The sequence below is a fragment of the Staurois parvus genome, unplaced genomic scaffold, assembly GCF_062004578.1.
Source record: "Staurois parvus isolate SC_StPar_1 unplaced genomic scaffold, SC_StPar_1.0 ptg000390l, whole genome shotgun sequence".
Lineage (NCBI taxonomy): Eukaryota > Metazoa > Chordata > Amphibia > Anura > Ranidae > Staurois > Staurois parvus.
This window is the reverse complement of record NW_028318186.1, coordinates 5,081,409-5,102,500: the sequence shown is the minus strand read 5'-3', so window position 1 is coordinate 5,102,500 and position 21,092 is coordinate 5,081,409. Positions and strand designations below refer to the sequence as shown.

At 44.6% G+C, this 21,092-nt stretch overlaps 1 protein-coding gene across 1 annotated transcript in view; it reads right to left on the bottom strand.

Moving 5' to 3' along the window:
• Positions 1 to 11,113, bottom strand: part of LOC149455634 (cytochrome P450 2B11-like) — a 39,266-nt gene extending 28,153 nt beyond the window's left edge. Inside the window, exons 1-4 of the mRNA XM_089686023.1 lie at positions 10,977 to 11,113; positions 7,441 to 7,637; positions 5,574 to 5,736; positions 4,331 to 4,480 (exon numbers count right to left, since the gene is read on the bottom strand). Coding sequence (XP_089542149.1) covers positions 4,331 to 4,480; positions 5,574 to 5,736; positions 7,441 to 7,614 — 487 coding nt within the window. The 5' untranslated portion in view covers positions 7,615 to 7,637; positions 10,977 to 11,113. The remainder of the gene's footprint in view (positions 1 to 4,330; positions 4,481 to 5,573; positions 5,737 to 7,440; positions 7,638 to 10,976) is intronic.
• Positions 11,114 to 21,092: the final 9,979 nt, after the last annotated feature.

Below are 21,092 nucleotides of genomic sequence, written 5' to 3'. Positions count from 1 at the left end.
AGCAATTAGGTGAGGGCAGGGTAGGCTTCTCTGAAGAGATGGGTTTTCAGGGTGTGCCTAAAGGTGAAGAGGGAAGGTGACAGTCTGATGGATTGGGGTAGTGAGTTCCAGAGGATGGGGGAAGCCCTGGAGAAGTCCTGGAGACGGGCATGGGAGGAGGAAACCAGGGAACTGGAGAATAGGAGGTCTTGTGAGGAGCGGAGAGTGCGTTTTGGGTGGTAGATGGATATCAGGTCGGTGATGTAGTTTGGGGCAGTGTTATGAACAGCTTTGTACGTCAATGTTAATATTTTGAATTTTATGTGTTGGGCAATCGGAAGCCAGTGGAACGATTGGCAGAGGGGGGGTGGCGGATACGGAGCGGTTGGTAAGGTGTATGAGTCTGGCAGCAGAATTCAGGATAGACTGAAGCGGGGATAGCCTGTGTTGGGGTAGGTTGGCAAGGAGGGAGTTACAGTAGTCAAGTTGGGAGATGATAAGGGAGTGAATAAGTTGCTTTGTAGTTTCTGGAGTTAGGAACGTGCGTATTTTGGAGATGTTGCAGAGGTGGAGTCTGCATGAATTTGTAAGCGATTGGATCTGGGGCTGGAAAGACAGATTGGAGTCTAGAATGACACCTAGTACTCTGGCTTGTGGGGTGGGGCTGATGGTGGTGTTGTTGGTCGTGATGGAAAGGTCGGGGGGCACGGGCTGGGGGGAAAACTAGGAGCTCGGTTTTGGCAAGGTTTAATTTGAGGAAATGGAGTGACATCCAGTCTGATATGTCGTTCAAAAGGCTAGTGATTCTGGTGGAGACTGAAGGAGGACAGATCCTTGGGGGACACTAACAGAGGGGGGAGTGAGGGGGAGGTGGCAGCTTTATAGGTAACACTGAAGGAGCGTTGAGATAGATAGGAAGAGAGCCAGGAAAGAGCGGAGTCTCTGAGGCCAAAAGAGTATAGTTTTTTGAGGAGGAGGGGGTGGTCGACCGTGTCGAAAGCCGCGGAGAGGTCGAGGAGTAGTAGCACTGAGTAGTGGCCATTGGCTTTGGCGGTTAGCAGGTCGTTGGTGAGTTTGAGTAGGACGGTTTCGGTAGAGTGTAGGGGACGGAAGCCAGATTGTAGGGGATCAAGGAGGTTGTTGTCGGTGAGGTGGGAGCTTAGGCGATTGTAGGCTAAGCACTCAAGGAGTTTGGAAACTCCTTGAGTGCTCCTTTGGAAATGGCAGCAGGGAGATGGGTCTAAGGTTGTTTAGGTCGGTGGGATCCAGGGAGGGTTTTTTAAATATGGGAGTGATGTGTGCGTGCTTCAGGGGGGAGGGGAATGTGGCAGTAGAGAGGGAGAGATTAAAGATGTGAGTGAAGGAGTGTAGGATAGAGGAGGAGGGTGATCGTAGGAGTTGTGTGGGGACAGGGTGAAGGGGACAGGTGGTAAGGCGAGCTTCGGAGAAGACCTTAGTGACCTCTTCAGTGGTAGCAGGGTCAAAGGAGTGGAGTGTTGAGGGGGTTTTAATGAGAGGAATGTTGGGTGGGGTGGAGGTCTGGACAGTGGTGAGGTCGAAGGAGAGGAGTGTTGAGGGGGTTTTCGTGTGAGGAATGCTAGGTGGGGCAGAAGTCTGAGCAGTGGTGATGTCCCTGTGAATTGCATCGATCTTGCTTTGGAAGTGGTTAGCAATCTCATGGGCGGTAAGTGAGGTACTGGGTGGAAGTGGGGGCAGAGAGAGCAGAGAGTTGAAGGTGGAGAAGAGCCGGCGAGGGCTGGAGGAGAGGGTATTGATGAGGGTTACAAAGTAGGCTTGCTTGGCAGCGTGGAGGGAGGAAGTGTAGGTGAGGAAGGTGGATTTATATTGGGTGAACGCTTGTTGGGATCTGGTTTTGCGCCATAGTCGCTCTAGCGCGCGACTGAGTCGCTTGAGGTTTTTGGTGTGGTCATTCTGCCAGGGTTGAAGCGGTCGGGGTCTAATGTTTCATGTGGTTAGGGGTGCTAAGGAGTCAAGAGCGGCTGACAGCGAGTTGTTATAGACAGTAGTGGCCAGGTCAGGGCAGGACAGGGGAAGGATACTGTCGTAAAGTTGGTCAGCTGCAGAGTGGAAGGGGGCAGGGTCCAGGTTGCGGAGGTTTTGACTGGTGATGGTTTGACGTTTGGAGGGGCAGGTGTAAGAGGACGAGGAGACGGAGAAGGTGATGAGGTTGTGGTCAGAGAGGAGAAAATGGGTGTTTACGAGGTTGTGGGGGGTGCAGAGATGATAGAAAACAAGGTCCAGGGGGTTCCCGTCGGAGTGGGTGGAGGACTGTATGCACTGTGCGAGTGCAAAAGAAGTTAGGTGGAGGAGTTGGGATGTGGCCGGGCTATTGATGTTGGTAGGGATGTTGAAGTCTCCAAGGATGATGGTGGGCAGCTCAGAGGAGAGAAAGAAGGGTAACCAAGCGGAGAGGTCGTCGAGGAAGCGAGATACGGGTCCAGGGGGCCGATAGATTACTGCTATCCTCAGGGGGATTGGAGATAATAGTCGGATGCAGTGGGCCTCAAAGGAGGAGAAGGATAGAGAGGGAGGGTTTGGGAGGACTTGGAAGGTGCTCTGCGGTGACAGGAGCATACCAACCCCACCACCTTTTCGACCGCTGGGTCTGGGTGAGTGGGTCCAGGTGAGACCTCCATGGGAGAGTGCTGCAGGGGAGGTAGAGTCGGTGGTTTGGATCCAGGTTTTGGTGATCGCCAGGAGGTTGAGGTAGCGGGAGACAAAGAGGTCGTGGATGGCAGTAAGTTTGTTGCAAACCGAATGGGTGTTCAGGAGTGCACATGGAAATGGAGGGGTGGTTTTGGGGAGCAGGGGGACCGGTATTAGGTTGAGGGGGTTGCGGAAGTTCATGGAAGTAGGTAGGTGCCTTGTAGGTGAGTGAAGAGGAGGACATCTCCCCAAACCCTGGTCCTCTACTGCACTATATTGGTTATTTTTGATTTTTGAGGAGTACGAGCAGTGGAGTGGACGGAAAAAGAAGAGGAGAAAAAGAATATTGAAATATATACAACGTGTGCTTGATATGAAGAATCTGGTGAGAACGTATAGAGATCTATAATTGTGCAAGGATTGAAGGATAAACTGTGCACTGGTTTTATATATAGGATTGTTTGCTCTACCCATGGAGGCAGTTTCATTCTCAGCTGCATTATTATTTTACTTTTGGAGCTTGTGGCAATAAGAAGACTTAATAGCTAAAGACCTCCAAACTTTGTGTGGCCTTCATATCAGCACAACAGTGTATAGAGAGCTTCATGGAATGGGTTTCCTTGGCTGAACAGCTGCATCCAAGCCTTACATCACCAAGTGCAATGCAAAGCATCAGATGCAGTGGTGTAAAGCACACCACCACTGCACTCTAGAGCAGTGGAGATGTGTTTTCTGCAGTGATGAATCACGCTTCTCTGTCTGGCAATCCAATGGACATGTTTGGGTTTGGCGGTTGCCAGGAGTACGGTTTTTACCTGACTACATTGTGCCAAGTGTAAAGATTGGTGGAGGGGGGATTAAGGTGTGGGGTTGTTTTTCAGGGGTTGGACTTGGCCCCTTAGTTCCAGTGAAGGGAACTCTTAAGGCGTCAGCATACCAAGACATTTTGGACAATTTCATGCTCCCAACTTTGTGGGAACAGTTTGGTGATGGCCCATTCCTTTTCCAACATGACTGTGCACCAGTGCACAAAGGAAGGTCCATAAAGACATGGATGAGCAAGGTCCATAAAGACCTGGTCATCCATGTGAGCAAGTTTGGGGTGGAGGAACTTGACTGTCCTCCACAGAGTCCTAACCTCAACCTGATAGAACACCTTTTTGGATTTGGGAGTAAAAACTGCAAGCCAGGCCTTCTCGTCCAACATCAGTGCCTGACCTTACCAAAGTGCTTCTGGAAGAATGGTCAAGCATTCCCATAGACATGCTCCTAAACCTTGTGGACAACCTTCCCAGAAAAGTTGTAGCTGTTATAACTGCAAAGGGCGCGCCAACTCACTATCGAACCCTACGGACTAAGACTGGGATGCCATTTAAGTTCATGTGCGTGTAAAGGCCAATATTTTTGGCAATATACTGTATGTGTCAGATATAGCAAATCATCATGGAACAAAATGCCCAGGAATAAGAAGTGAGTGAGATCTGTCCATAGAGGAGCACATGTAAGTGACCATCAAGAAAGATGATCTGTAAGATCTGTAAGATCATTCCAATAATAAATGCAGATACACTAAAAAAACAAACAAAAAAACAGTAAATGAAAGGTAATTTAATTTCTTTTCTTGTAAAACATAGGGCATAAAAAATTGATATTAAAGAAGACACAGATGCATCAAAACAATTACCTCCATAAGATTTCATTGCCTTCACTAAGTATTCAGCTTCTTCACTAATCTTGTCTTCTATAGCTTTTTTTCCCATCCCATAATCTCTTAGCGTTGAAAGAGTAAATCTTCTCATTGCCTTCCAGCTCTCACCATTAGAAAAAATAACACCTAAACAAGAGAAGTGTAATATTTTCTTTAAGTCAAAAAATATAACTGTTAGATACAAATGCTGCCCAAAATACAGTTCTGGGGCTGTTGATAGAAAAAAACAAATGGTCCCTATCGTTTATTTTTTCTTCTCTAAAGAATTTAACTTTCCATTGAATGCAGGAAACATGCATTTTCTTAACCTGTTGGCGCTGACTGTATGCAAATATATGTCTGCTTGGCGGCTCGGCCTTGACGTGTACCTAAAAAAAGCACTGAGTGCTCCCGGCACGCTCCCAGCACGCTCCCAGCACATTTACCGGTGCCTCAGGGAAAGGTCCCGATTGATACTTGCCAATAATGTTACTGCTGTGACAGTCAATCACGGTGCTCACATAATCCTAAACCCCACCTCTCAGTATCACAAACCCCTTAAAGGGCCGGGAGGCCCTGGCACCAAGGGGTTAAAGGATATATAAACCCAAGGACATAAAACATTGAATATGTTGCCTACTAGTCTCCACTCCTTAGATGTGGTGGTTGTGTTAGTTTTATTTTTCCCAGACTTTTTTCTTTTATTATTACCTGGTTATTCTGTCAGTACCACAATTCCTTTCATAGGAAGAAAATGCTCACTTACTGTACTGTATCTTTGGAGAAATAGTATCACGCTAGGACAGGATTGCAGGCCCCCTTCCCCCTGCATCTCTTTGCAACATAAGGAAAGGGGTTCTGTAGGCAACAGATATAGTTGAAAACATTGCTAACCAGGGGTGGACTGAAAACTCATGGGGCCCCCGGGCAATAGGGGATCATGGGGCCCCTGTGTCCTTGCCCAAACTCAAAAAAGCCTATGAAAAAAGTACCAGGGGCATCTCATGGGGCCCCCTACTGACCCCGGGTCCTCGGGCAGTGCCCGAGTTTCCAAATGGTCAGTCCGCCCCTGTTGCTAACTGATAACAGTGAACACAGAAAGTTATCAGCCTACTAGATTCCTGGCAGGATCAAAGGGTAGTGTTTGGACCTTATTGGGAAAAGTGCAACAGAAAACAAGTAAATATCACTTAGAATAACCATATAGGTTGCCATTTACTAAAGATGAAAAAATGGTTACCATTATCTTTTGTTGTTTTAGAAAATATTGCCAACTTTGGTCTGTTAGAAAATTCTTCGCCATAGGTGAGTAGAGCATCTTTAACAGTGTCATAGCCGCACAAGATGATGACTTTTGCCATTCCAAAATGAATAGTTAATACTGTGCCATACTTCTTAGACAGCTGGAAATGAAACATAGAGTAGAAGATATAGTTATAATTCTAAAATGAAAGAAATTCCCTACTATGCTTAAACACGTATTTAATTTTTTGATGTCTGCATGCAAAGGTCTGTTGAACATAAAAAAAACTAATTTTGTGAAAAACATTTGTAAATTCATTGCAATAAATGTAGTTCACCTGGAGGTAATTATTTTTCTCTCTAAAAAATTGGAGTAACAATTTAGTGGCTTTTGTGCACTTGTGGCAGACACAGAAATGAACCTACTACTACTTGTGGTGTTCATTACATGTAAGTTCCTCATTTAACGGGTCTGTCCCTCTTTTAAAACCAAATCCCTTGGTTCAAATTTAATGTCAGTGGTCACTCTATTTGCTCAAATATAAATCTGTAAAATGTACACTTTAATTTAAAAAAGTCTTAAACTTTTTAAGTAACATATAAATTATTGCATTTTTAAGTCAGGAATAAAGTGGTGAAAAAACCATTAGTGTGTTTTACTGATCATTTTTTGTCATGCTAATTCTCCCTAGTTGGCATAACTGCAGTATCCTCCCCTGCCAGAGAGACTAGCAAGGAGAAGAAACAAAAACTGTGTGCTTGACGTGTTGAAGTTCTTCAGTCCATCTTCTTCTAGGCATGGCACTGCACAATGTGAAGTAATCTCTTTGGTACCTGCTGCTTATTAGATTAATACCTACACTCTGGTTTGCTATCTGGAATCCAGTGGCAAACCTTAATTCTGTGAATTTGGTCTGTTGTCCAGCGTTCAAAAAGATAGGCAGAGAGAAGCAATGAGTAAGTCCAAGCAATAGGAAGATGGTCAGGTAGGTCCTTCCTCCTATGGCTAGAGATCTGGTATGCTCTCTACAAAGGCAGGCACTAATCAGCATCAATAACTGTCTAAAGCCCAACTATGGTGATCCAGTTTGAATCTGGAAATATATGAGATGATACCAATGTTGCTGGCGTTGCCCAAAGAGATCAAACATAAGAGCATGGGGATTTGGTGGAATGTGGTAGAAAACATAAAACTAGGTACAGTAGACTGTGCAGGTACAGCAGACTGTAGGAGTTTTTTTGAGACAAGTTAGTCATGTGGCACTATGGCAAGTTGGCTTACAGATATAATATGCAACAAACTCAAGAGAGGGCCCAGACTATTTATTTAACTAGAAGCCCTATGCTCTTTATATTCAGCACTGCAAGACAGTTCGTAAGGTGGAAGAAATGCCAACCAAATTTTTTATCTTGATACCTGTCTTTAAAGTGTTAGTTCACCTTTACAGAAAATCTGTAAGGTGACCTAACACTGGACTCCCTCGCCATCCTCCTGGACATAGGGTCAGTTCCATGATCCTATGTTTTCAGGCACCAGCATGCAGCTCCACCAGTCCAGGGATTTAAAATCCCAGTGGCTTTCTTTCCTCTCATTGCAGTTCTGACAGACGGGCAAGATGAAATCTGATTTATCAACGCTATCCACAGTGCTGACCAATTAGAATACCTATGTTCCAAACTGGCTGAGCAGTATGGAGAGGAGACTAGTGGAGCAGCATGCCGGTGCCTAACAGCGCAGGAGCGTGGAACTGAAGTGCAGCAGAACTGGGGGGGGGGGGGGGAACTAATACTTCAAAAAATCTTATCTCAAAGTTAACCTTGACAGCAAGAGAACATTTGTGAGTTTGGCAAAATGGCTGTATTACCTCCATAAATGTTTTGTAAGGCTGTTTCATGTCAAGCATGTGCAGATTTCCAATTATGGGTAATGGTTTGGGCCCAGGAGGCCAGTTCTTGTGTTTATGACTTTTCTGTTTGTTGTAAACAATGGCCAAGAAGAGGATGACCACGGTGGATAAAAGGATTGTGATAAGTTCCATGGAGAAGCTGTTGCCAATCAAATCTAAGGAAATAAAAACAAAAATACAAGAGTGAATAGAGTATGGAAGAATTTCAACCTCTGTTAATTTTTTACTGCTGTCTTTGTTCTTGTGTAGATGTGCCTTCATTGTTTGCCCTGGTGACCACAGTCACCAAAATAGGTAGTAAATGGAAAAAATACATTTTAGAGATGTAACTAGAAGAAGAGCTTCTATGCAGGTATTAGTACCCATTTTAGAGATATCTCTCCCCTGGGTGTATCTGTGGGTGGAGTCTGTACCCCTTGTACCCCAATGTTACTTTCACAGGTTTGTAACCTGTGGAGAATAGGACCTTCCAGGCCTAGCCCCAAGAAAAACTATGTGGCCCGAACACACTTGTATGATGGATGATATGCCACTGTCCCCTGTAATAGAGAGCCCACTATCTGGATGATGGAGTACAGGGGGTACCTTTAGACAGCAGCATTGCCAGTCTAAGGGAAATGTTAGATGTACCAGTCTAGGGGAAATGTTAGATGTACTAACAGATTTAAATACACTAAAAATGGAAAGCTAAACTTCAGCTAATACTTTTTAAGCACTTACAGCAAGCATTGTTTTCCTTTTGGGATTTGCATTAAAAAAAGCTGATCATTTTAAGTAACCCTGCCATTGTTAAATGGCTTGTTCATTCTGTTACTGCAAGAGAGCTTGTTCTGTGGAAAAACAACAGACTTAATGATTGCACTAATCAGATATCCTGACCGAGCTGCAGCAGGTGGGAGGGAAAAGAAGGGAAGCAAGCAGCGCTGCAGGAAGGGGGCACCTGGGAATCTCTGGAGCAGCAGAACAGTATGAGGGCCAGAGCAGCTGGGGGGCATCTATTATTTCAGTTGATTCCCCTGTAGCCCCCTTGAAGCACATAAAGTTAGAGGGGAGAGGAGTAGAAGCCGTCAGCTGCAAGGGAGTCACAGAGGGACGGCTGGGCAGGGAGAGGAGGAAAACGGGCGGCCGTGATGTGAATCTCTTATCCATTGTGCGGTATGTGACAGGGTACATGGGAACTCATGCAGGTGAATGTGGCAAGATGGCTGGATTATCTGAGTTGAATTGGTGGCACTGATGTGTTCTGCATTGCTTATCTAAAATGTAAAGTTGGAGAGCTTTTGTGCAAAGTTGTTAACTTGGCACATTGCAGTAAAGTGCCGAAAGGCTACTTGTGTAGCTAATTCCTTCATTCGCGGAGAAGGGCCTCAAGCCTGGAGCATGTGAGGCACAGTATGGTTGGATTTCTCCTTTTATAGGTGTATGCATACCCTATTACAAGAAGAAGAAAGGAGGAACACTTGGCTAGCTTGGAGCTAGTGGTGAATCAGGGCTGACAACACTTGGTGAGAACATCACTGCCTGATGAAGATGTGTCAACCTCCCTGGTTAGAGTCATGATGGGAGGCGGGACTGAGCACAATGTGAGTTGGTTGCTGCAGCGATTATGCTGAATTCACCTGCTGTATGCACACCCTGTAAGCATCACTCACACATGGAGGTATGCTGTTGCAGAGCTGGTAAAGCCCTGGTTTACACTGCTACACTACAAGGGCTTTACAGTGGTCATTGGACTGAGAGGGACTCCATGGAAAGTATTGGCCATTTGCCACACAAGGGTGGTCTAGATTACTGTACCTATCTGCTCTAACTGTGTCCAATTGACAGTGACAGGGGCACCCTGTGTTGATGGTAGGGACTGTCTGGAATTCTTTTTTGAGGTCCTATCAGACAGAGAGCTTTCCTGTGAGAAAAAAAAATGCCTTGGGAGGAACACACTCTGTGGAAAAAGGTTATCTCTTCAGTGGACCGTATGGTGCAACTGATGAAGGAACATTCAAGCTCTCTGGGTGGTGATAGTCCTACCTCCTATACCATTAGTGAGTGGTTGGCTTGTTCCCCTGAGGTCACTGGGGTTGAATCTGTTTGTAGGAAGCCTACATATGAGGTCATGGTGGACACTGCAGCTGAGAAATGCTCAGTTGAATAGTGTGACCAAGTCCAGTGTTGTCCCTGTTGCTGAGAGTTGGAAACTGGATGGCACCACATATCATTCAATGAAATGAAAAAAATAGTACAAAAACCCCACTCTATAATTTATAAAAATATACATTACTATAAAAAATAAAAATAATGTGAGCAGCTATCACTCCAAAGTGCAAACCACACTAACATTTATATGTTAGTTGGTATATTAAAAGGATGAAAAATTACAGAGAATTTCAAGTGCAGCTCCCTACATTTCTATGTGGCCACACAATAACAGCCTGTTTTGCTGTATTGTACCAAAATAGCCCATTCAGTTCCTAAAAAAAAAAAATCAGTCCTCGTAAAATTTCTACCAAAACACACACTGAAGAGAATGTAGGAGTAAAATAAACCCCACTATTGGTGTCAATGACAGTATTAGTAACCTTTATCATTGTTGTTAGCAAATGCAATAACCCCCAGCATTGATGTTAGTTGATGCAATAATAACCCTCACATTGATGTTAGTTGATGCAATAATAACCCTCACATTGATGTTAGTTGATGCAATAATAACCCTCACATTGATGTTGGTGTGACCACCAGTGAGCATCAGCTGTTCACATTGATGGCCAGTGGCAGTGTTGTGACCACCAGCGACCATCAGCTCCTCACATTGATGGCCAGTGGCAGTGTTGTGACCAGGGACGGACTGACAACTCATAGGGCCCCCGGGCAATAGGGGATCATGGGGCCCCTGTGTCCTTGCCGAAACTCAAAAAAGCCTATGAAAAAGGTACCAGGGGCATCTCATGGGACCCCCTACTGACCCCGGGCCCTCGGGCAGTGCCCGAGTTTCCAAATGGTCAGTCCGCCCATGGTTGTGACCACCAGCAACCATCAGCTCCTCCTATTGATGGCCAGTGGCAGTGTTGTGAAACTTCCCCCATATTGTTGATCAGAACTGTGTAAATGTCAGAAGTCGCTGGATTGGGAAACAAATCCTACACGCACACTTTCATGATCAGTGGAAGTTGGTTAATTAACCCCCTCAGTGCTTAGAGAGCATACAGTATGCTCCCATATTTCTCCCTCTCCCAGATGACGTTGGGCTGGGACTATAATTCTACTGTTGGGCAGAGATCAGTACTGGCTTGCTGGAATGGAGAGAGTGTCCCAGTCCTTGTCATTCTTCTGCCATTCTGCATGATTCCCTACAGGTGACAGAGCCATTGTAGGACACCTCGAGTGCACAGAGAGCTGGTGGGCTGTGTATTGAGAAGTATATAGTTTTACTTTACTATAAAAAGATTTTAAAGCTAAACTTTAACAAGTTTAAAGGCAAATAACCGTGTCCCTTTACTCACAGTTCTGAGCTGTAAGTTGATCTGGTTTTTCTCTCTTCCGTGTCTCTGCAGTGAATCATTTACCTTTACATTCAGCCAGTATTTATACCTTCTTGTGAAAGCCTTTTCTGAAACATCAGCAGAACCAAAAGAATTCCATATTCAGTCTCCACCCAGCAATAGAATAAGATATCATAATGCAAAACTGGCTAGGGAATTTCCCATTCTGCAGATCATGTATGTGCTCAGGTAGTGACAGCAAAAGTAATGTCTTATTGATAAGGATCAGGGCTTGTTCACACCAGTTCAGTTGAGCTGTATTGATCTGTATAGATCTTCTTAGACTCAATGTCAGGGCCACCTCATCCCTTTAAAACTGAACACAAATCAATTACACAGGTTCTGTGGCTGATTAAGCACTTGTCTACCAGGCACTTTCACCCCTTGTTGCCCAGGACAATTTTCATCTTTCAGCGCTGTCACACTTTGAATGACAGTTGTGCTGTCATGCAACACTGTACCCATATGGAATTTTATCATTTTTTTGAGACAGATAGAGCTTTCTTTTGGTGGTATTTAATCACCACTGTTTTTATTTTTTTTTCTAAAAACAAAAAAAAACCTGAATTTTTTTTTTAAAAAAAAGGTTTTTTTCTTAGTTTCTGTTATAAAATTTTGTAAATGAGTAATTTTTCTCCTTCACTGATGAGTGCTAATGAGGCTGCAGTGATGAGCACTGATAAGCTGCAGTGATGGGCACTGATAGGCTGCACTGATAGGCAGCACTGATACAGTTGCAAGAAAAAGTATGTGAACCCCTTGGGATTACGTGGAGTTTTGCATGAATTGGGCATAAAATGTGCTCTGAACGTCATTTAAGTCGCAACAATAGAAGAACACAGTCTGCTGAACATAATACTACACAAACATTAGATGTTGCCATGGTTTAATTGCACATAATATGTAAACATTCACAGTGCAGAGAGGAAAAAGTATGTGAACCTTTGGACTTAATAACTATTTGACCCTCCGTTGGCAGCAATAACCTCAACCAAACGTTTCAAGTAGTTGCAGATCAGACCTGCACAACGATCTGGAGTAATTTTGGACCACTCCTCTTCACAAAACTGTTTCAGTGTAGCAATATTCTTGGGATGTCTGGTGCGAATCGCTCTCTTAAGGTCATGCCACAGCATTTCAATCGGGTTGAGGTCAGGACTCTGACTGGGCCACTCCAGAAGGCGCATTCTGTGCTGTTGCAGCCATTGTTTTGTTGAATTACTTGTATGCTTTGGGTCATTGTCCTGTTGCATCACCCATCCTCTGCGGAGCTTCAGTTGGTGGACAGATGGTCGTACGGTTTCCTGCAAAACGTTTTGATAAACTCTGGAATTCATTTTCCCATCAATGACAACAATCCGTCCAGGCCCTGAGGCAGCAAAGCAGCCCCAAACCATGATGCTCCCTCCGCCATGTTTTACAGTGGGGATGAGGTTTTGATGTTGGTGTGCTGTGCCTTTTTTTCTCCACACATAGTGTTGTGTGTTCTTCCCAAACAACTCAATCTTGGTTTCATCTGTCCACAGTATATTTTGCCAGTAGTGCTGTGGAACATCCAGGTGCTCTTTTGCAAACTTCAATCGTGCTGCAATATTCTTTTTGGACAGCAATGGCTTCCTCCGTGGTGTCCTCCCATGTACTCCATTCTTGTCTAATGTTTTCCTTATTGTAGATGTGTCAACAAAAATGTTAGCATGTGCCAGAGATTTCTGTAGGTCTTTAGCTGACACTCTGGGTTTCTTCTTTACCTCATGCAGTATTCTGCGCTGTGCTCTTGCAGTCATTTTTACAGGACGACCACGCCTAGGGAGAGTAGCAACAGTGCTAAACTTTCTCCATTTGTAGACAGTCTGTCTTACCGTGGACACATGAACATCAAGGCTTTTGGAGATACTTTTGCAACCCTTTCCAGCTTCATGCAAGTCAACAATTCTTGATCGTAGGTCTTCTGAGAGCTCTTTTCTGCGAGGCATGGTTCACATCAGACAGTGCTTCTTGAAACCAGTAAACCCAAAACAGGTGTGTGTTTTTTGAGGGCAGGACAGCTGTCAGCAACACATCCAATATCATCACACTGATTGGAGTCAAGGTTGGCTCACTCCTGGCTCCAATTAGCTCTGGGAGAAGTCATTAAGCTAGGGCCTCACATACGTTTTCCTCCCTGCACTGTGAATGTTTACATGTTATGTGCAATTAAACCATGGCAACATCTAATGTTTGTGTAGTATTATGTTCAGCAGACTGTGTTCTTCTATTGTTGTGACTTAGATGACGTTCAGAGCACATTTTATGCCCAATTCATGCAAAACTCCACGTAATCCCAAGGGGTTCACATACTTTTTCTTGCAACTGTAGGTGGCACCAATGGACATTGACAGGCATTGACAGATATTACTGATGGGAACTGAAAGGCAGTAATCATATATGGCCCTGATAGGCGGCACTGACTGACACAGATAGGTGGCACTGATGGGCACTGTTAGGTGGCACTGACGGGCACTGATAGGCGGCACTGATGAGCACTGATAGGCAGCATTGATTGGCAGCACTCATAAGCGGCACTGACTGGCATTGATAGGTGGCACTGACTGTCACTGATAGTTGGCACTGAAAGGATGGGCCAGATGGGCACTGATATGTGGCATTAATGTGCAGTGGTAGGCACTGATATGTGGCATTGGTGTGGCACTGATGGGGACTGACAGATGGTATTGATGGGCACTGACAGGTGGCACTGATGGGCTACACTGATCATCAATGCACTGATATCAGTGCCCTGATGATCAGTGTATATGTCCCCTCTGAGTAATGCTGATTACCGGCTCTCCTCACGAGATGTCAGTGTGACAGCTCGTGAGGAGAGAAATGCCAATAACCGGCATTTATTTATTTACATGCAATCAGCTGTGATTGGACACAGCTGATCACATGACAAAGCCACAGTCATCGGCTCTTTCCACTGATCGGTGATCCGCTGTGTCCCAGGGACACAGCGCACCACTGATCGCCGTGCTGCACGACCCCGGGGGGCGCTGACACAAGGTTAGAGTGGGAGGACGTCATATGATGTCCTCCCAGAAAGAGAGAACTGCCACCCTCCGTCATTTCCTTATATGGCAACGTGGCAACCCTAGCCAGGGCACACAAAAACAATTGTTTTTAATCTGACCTGTTTACAGCACAACACATTTTTTGCCTTCTACACATCAGTGCAATGTGTGTTGTAAACTAGGTGCCAATGTACTTCAACTCAAGCGCATTTACACGCACGCAAATTCGCACCGAAAACAATGCATGTGGTGTGAATCAAACTGTAGATGGAGAGGCAGTTGGGGGATGAATCACTTGTCTGGTTCAGTCACTGGTGGGAGAAATTTTTCACAAATCTTTTATAGACCTCAGCTGGGACAACTCTGCCTCCAGGTCCTGGAATAGGGTAGCTAAGATTATAGTTGCACCTTGCTATTGACTCATAAACCTATGTCTGAATAAACATTTAAAGTTTCAGGACAATGAACTATACACAAAACAGACTTGAATGATTTTTTTTATTGCTAAAGTGTACAGTATATATGGTCAAAATATAAAATCATATCTTCAATTCCACATTTCATTTTAATTTTTTTCTGGTCTACCCTATTACTCTGATTGATCTTGAAAACTTACTTTGTGAACATCCACACATTTACTTTCTTGAATCATGTGACACGTATTTAATGTGTAGGCACACATTTCACAGAGCTTGCCTTCTGAACTACAGAGGGGCTGAGAGGAGGAGTTTCAGGAGGCGGAGTCAGTACAGGAATCACTTCTTGAAGGTAGCAAGGTACCATGGGATATGTAGTCCTTAGAAAATAAAAGGAAAAAGCAGAGGAGAAGCTGCAAAACATGCAGGGAACCCAGAAAGCTGTGGAAAGAGATGGTCACCAGACAAGCGGAATCACACAATATGAAAAGGGATTTTCAAGAAAGTTTATATTGGATTGTTAATAATAAATATTGGTTGTGTTGTTACTACAATGCTGATGTTATAAAAATGAAAGTGCAAGCTGTGACCATAGAGGTTCTTTAATTGCATATGCAAATGCATCAACCATTAACATTTCATGCCAGTTCCAACACAATAATGAGCAATCTCTATCAAGTTTATATGTATCCAGTGGTGATAGCTTGCAGCCTCTGTTAGCATTTTATAGCTATGGGGGAGATTTCTCTCATTTTCTGTGTGGCCACCAGAACAGTAAGTGAATGGAATCTCTAGAAAAAGAGATACAGTACATATCCAATATTTAAATTGACCACACCTCAGGGAATAGGTGCACCATGCCAATTCCCAAAATAGTAAACAATGAAGGAAATTACCTTCCTGAATTTAAGGGACTTTAAAGGCACTGTACTAAAACATTATTCATTTAGTAAAAACAAAGTATTTATTAAATTCCATTAAATTTGGTAAGATGATACATAGTCAACGTATAGTCCATTTGAACATGTAATTATATTGCAATTGCATAAAACTACATAAATGTGCACAAATAGTGTTATATCCTGCTGAAAGAATTTGATGCATATCCAGGGGCGGACTGACAACTCATGGGGCCCCCGGGCAATAGGGGATCATGGGGTCCCTGTGTCCTTGCCCAAACTCGAAAAAGCCTATGAAAAAGGTACCAGGGACATCTCATGGGGCCCCCTACTGACCCCGGGCCTTCAGGCAGTGCCCGAGTTTCCAAATGGCCAGCCCGCCCCTGTGCGTATCGCAGTTCACATCTCCTTCATCAGGGACATCACAGGACTATCTAAAATATTTTGAATAGAATTTTGACAGTCCATCAAATCAAATATTTATGAAAATGTATAAAGACAATATACATTTTCATGAGTATTTGAGTATTTATACTGTCAAAATTCTATTCTCAATATTTTAGAAGGTCCCGTGATGTTCCTGACGAAGAAGATGTGAACTGAGAAATGCATCGGTATCTTTCAGTGAGATATAACACTATTGATGCACATTTATGTGGTTTTATGTGATTGATATGTGATTAATGTTCACATTTTCTATATATGGGGACAGTGTACAATACCACCATTTTTAATGGAATTTAATAAATACTTTGTTTTTCATGTGTTCGATGAACACGGAAGGCCGAAATTTGACTCGAGCGTACATCAAGCCCATTCCTACTAGGGTGACGGAATGCACCTGACCCAACAACATTCTGGGTTTCAACAATACTGGGAGACTTAAAGTGTATCAGACTGTAACAGGGATGCTTCCCTGATTCCTCTCTAAGGCCTTTGTCAAGATCACTTCTGGGACTAGTTCTAACTCATAGTACTCTCCCAGGAATTCAGCTTTGAGGGTTCCTGGGTTCTTGCTGCTCCCATATTAGCTTGACAGTGGCTTGTGAACAATAAATCTTCCCTGGTGGCAGTACTTTCTCTTGTGTACCAAGCCTCCAGAGTCCTCCCTCTCCATTGGTCAGAGCCTTTTGTCCCTCACTTGATAGGCCTGATGTAAGTACAGATGAATGTCTTTGACTGAGGAGTGATCTATCACTATCGGGTTGAGATGCCAACACACTAGGTCCTCATTGGTCACTATCAGTAATGAGCTCATATTGGGTTTAGATGGTCGAGAGCAGACAATTGCCAAGGTGTCAAAAGTCTTTGTCCTTCTTGCTATTGTGGGCTAAATGTCAGCCTAACTGGAATATACCCATCGTATGGGAACTTCTGTTTTTCAGTGGCCCAAATTGTTAAATCTTTCAGTTTCTGCAAGGGTATGTTTCAAATGCTTACTATAAAAATCTCAATAAGCTGTGTTACTTGACCCCTTGTGTTTCAGAGTGCTTTGGTATATATCCCCTCCACAGGAACTGTGGGCGAGGGATCCACTAGATCAAGAAATCGACAGAATATCATGCTTGTTATTCACTCCTCCACGTGCGTCTTCTTTCCTTGTGAAGCTTGTTTCAAGCTTTTCGGGATTGGTGTGCATTGTCTACACTGTCCCTGAAGCCGATATTACCAACTGGGGCATGAGGTTTCTGCTCGGAAATCAGAGAGGAGGTTCACAGTAAGAACTTGGACTCTTCATGATGTTTCGTGACTTTGAAGCTTTGGTGGTGGATGGGCATCCAGTTTGCTCCTTTCCTGCTGCCACCGTGGAGTTCTTTAGAGCAGCTTTCCAAGCTTTCTGTACTTCAAAACACGAACTGAATTGACATCTCATTTTGCCTCACTGTGCCCAAGCTCTCCACAATCTCAATGTGGTTGGTTCTGATCATCTAGCTATAGACAGAGCCTAGAAGCCCTCTATTCATACTAGTGTAATGCACCTGCTTTATGTTCAGTGCTTTGCGGTGTCATTTATTGTGAATAGCACCCCAATAAAATGTATACTAGAGGGCAATGCACAGCGAATCGCAATGAACCACATTGTGCAGCTACAATACATTGCTAGAAAAGGGAGTAATCATGAATATAAGTTCATATTTCATTTTAATACAGCTCCGGTCAATAACCATTCTGCTAGTGGTTCACTCATGAGTATTAAATAGTTTGTTTTAATGTTGGGTATTTGGAGAGCATTAGCTGTGGAAAGAGGAGTCCAGTCATAGAGCAAGTGCTCCATCTGCTGGACAATCTATGGCACTGAACTACTGCCATTATACTCAAAGCCCAATTGAGGCTTCCTTTTTTACCTCTGGTCCTGTAGTCAGGCTGCATAAACAGTAATTAATGCCCCCACGTTTTTGTTTTTTTTTAGTAACACACATTAAAGCTCCTAACGATTTAACATGCATTTTTATGTGTTTTTTACGTTTTTGTGAAGCTTTTTTTAATCTTTAGTGAAGCTTGGAAAATGCCCTAAGTGTGCTGGTCTTTTATTTGTTTTAAATAAGAAATGATGTCATATGGGAAGTGATGATGTGGACGTTGTTAGATTTAAGGCATGGTTAGGTGTTGGAGTGGCATCTGCTGTTTTTGTTTTTTTTTATTTTGGTGCTTTTGGCGGCTTAGTAGTACCTCCACTCATCAGTTTATTGTCCTATTAATATCCTAGCTCTTCAGATCTCCAGCTCATCAGTTTCCTGGCTCAGCATGTAGGTAGATGCAATCTGTTTTTTCCACTGTAGGTGGCACTCAACCTGATTGGTACCACAGGTAAAACGAAGTTAAAGGAAACATGGTTTCTCTATGGTTTCCTGGGTCATGGAAGCAGCGTTGTCGTTGACTACACTGCATCCATGTGACCTCTTGTGGCCATCTTTCTAAGTCCCTACCCCCCAGGTTTTGGCACTCATTTCCAAAGTGGCTAGTGTAGAAAGAGAGGCTCAGCTTGTTAGGAAAAGTGATTAATGGCAGGAAAAGGTGCCAGGCGTGTATGAACAAGCTAGGGACTCGCAATCCTAAGAGGAAGCCTCCCCACTTGGGACTGGACCAGCCAGGCTGCATTCCACCCTCTGAACCAGATGCTGTTGGTATCACTCCTCCACTACATCTCTGCTTTGCACTGAATTGTGTTTCCCTAAGCTGAGCTCTCCCACTAGGGTGTTTGTAGTTTTGGCATTGGCTTTTTAATATCAGTTTCAAGTTTATTCCAACTGGACTTTGTGTCTTCACCTACACTGCATCACGCTGCACCTCTCAAGTAGTTCCTCGGTACAGTGGTTCCCTGGCTCAGTAGTACCCTCTGGTTTAGTAAATCCTCCACTCTGCAGTTTCATGTCTAAGCAGATCCTTTACTCAGCATTTTTGGTGGCTGAGTAGTACCCCCCCCCCAGGGGCGGACTGACCATTTGGAAACTTGGGCACTGCCCGAGGGCCCGGGGTCAGTAGGGGCCCCATGAAATGTCCCTGGTACCTTTTTCATAGGCTTTTTTGAGTTTGGGCAAGGACACAGGGTCCCCATGATCCCCTATTGCCCAGGGGGCCCCATGAGTCGTCAGTCCACCCCTGTACCCCCCACTCAGTATAAGCCCCTGCTCAGTAGTACATTCCCCCCGCAGTAGAACTCCCCACACTCAGTAGCACATTAACCCCTCCACCAGTCAGTAGTACCTGCTCGGCAGCATCCCACCTGCTTAGTAGTACATTCCCCCACTCAGTAGTACCCCCTGTTCAGTAGTACAATCCTGTCCATCCTTCCCCCCTCCCTGTTCAGTAGTACATTGCTCATACCCCCCCAACCCAGCTCTATGCTCAATAGTACCCAACCCACTCAGTGGCATTTTCCCCACCACCCCTCTGCTCATTTGTAGCCCCTTGTTCAGTTGTACATTCTATAATACCTGCTTTTCTCCCATTCAGTAGTATGTTCCCAATGTTCAACTCCCCCCTCCCACTCAGCATCCCACCTGCTCGGTAGTTCATTCCCTTACTCAGTAGTACCCCCTGTTCAGTAGTACAATCCCGCCCCCTCTCCACTCAGTAGTACATTCCTCATACTCCTGAACCCACCCCTACATTCAGCAGTACTCTACCAACTCAGCAGTACATTCCCTACCACCTCCTTGCTCAGTTGTACTCCCTCATTTAGTAGTACATTTGCTAATACCTGACACCCCCTAGCTAAGTAGTACATACCTCCTCCCCCTTCTGTTCAATAGTACCCCCCCCCACTCAGTAGCACATCCCCCCTTTCAGTAGGGGGGATCTCTCCCCGCTATGTAGTAATGCTCCCCACCCCCTGGGGCCCCCCCACTCTGTAGTAATCCCCCTGCCCACACTACCATCCCCCTACTATGCTGATCTGATCTCCCTCACCTTCCTGCTGTATCACTTCCACTCTTGCTGCTTCATACTGAATACCACAGCATTGATGTGAATATGAGACACAGCTAACGCTGAACAAGCACCCCGTGCAGGTGTGGTAGGAGAGCACTATTATAGGCCTTTTATACACTTGCAATTGGGGTGTGGTAAAATGCCATGGCTGAGCCTCGTTTTGACCTCTCCTCAACCAGTGAGGAGGCCCCATGGGTGGTGGGGAGGAAGCGGGCAGGGGTGCAAACATGCCAGGGTCACTATACTTTAGGTCATGGCCACAGCAGGAATTGCACCCTTTGTCATTCATTCAAGTGAATGGGGCCGTGCTGTAACCGGATCACGGTTATCTGGTATTTAGTGGGTACAGGGGCAGACTGACAACTCATGGGGCCCCCGGGCAATAGGGGATCATGGGGCCCCTGTGTCCGTGCCCAAACTCAAAAAAGCCTATGAAAAAGGTACCAGGGGCATCTCATGGGGCCCCCTACTGACCCCGGGCCCTCAAGCAGTGCCCGAGTTTCCAAATGGTCAGTCCGCCCCTGAGTGGGTATGACGTGTTGAGGAGATGATACAATGCCTCCTTACTACCTGTCTACTGATGTCTGAAAAGCAATCCAAATGTGGATCAGGCTTCAGAGAGCAAAGCAATTTTTCAAACACAGTACAGCAAATCAAAGCAAACTCAGCAGTGTGTAAGGTAACCATTTCAGGTGCTTTCTACCCATATCAGGAAGAGACCCCACTGAGGGGAGACTTGTGTGAGTGGATTCTGCATTTACTCAATGTAATAGGGGACTCCTTTGTGTGTGCGGGGGTCCCTGTGTGTGGGGGCTATTATGTTGTGCATACCCCTTGCACCCCAGGAGCACTACTAACAGAAGGGTATGTTAGTATGAAGGGAAATTGAGTTAAATTAATTTGTATAAGTGAGTTTTTCCATCACCTCTTCCTTCTTGTTTTCCTATTACACATGCATGAAATATATTTATACATTTATTACACAGTTGCACAAAAATATGTTGTGTGAATGTATAGATTTATGTTTGTTGGGGGATATCACATATTACTGTATTATTGACTACAAATGGAGAAACAGAAAAGGGCGCACCGACCTAGTGCATTATCGTTTAAAATAATTTATTGAAGAAACAAAAATAGGTATCATACTCACAATGGACATATTAACACAGGCATGTCAAACTGAACAAGATGTATGATCCAAACAACATCTGAGTCCATACGATGGAACCCTGGATGACCAACTGGCTAACGCGTTTCGAGTTTGGTTGGCTCTGAGGA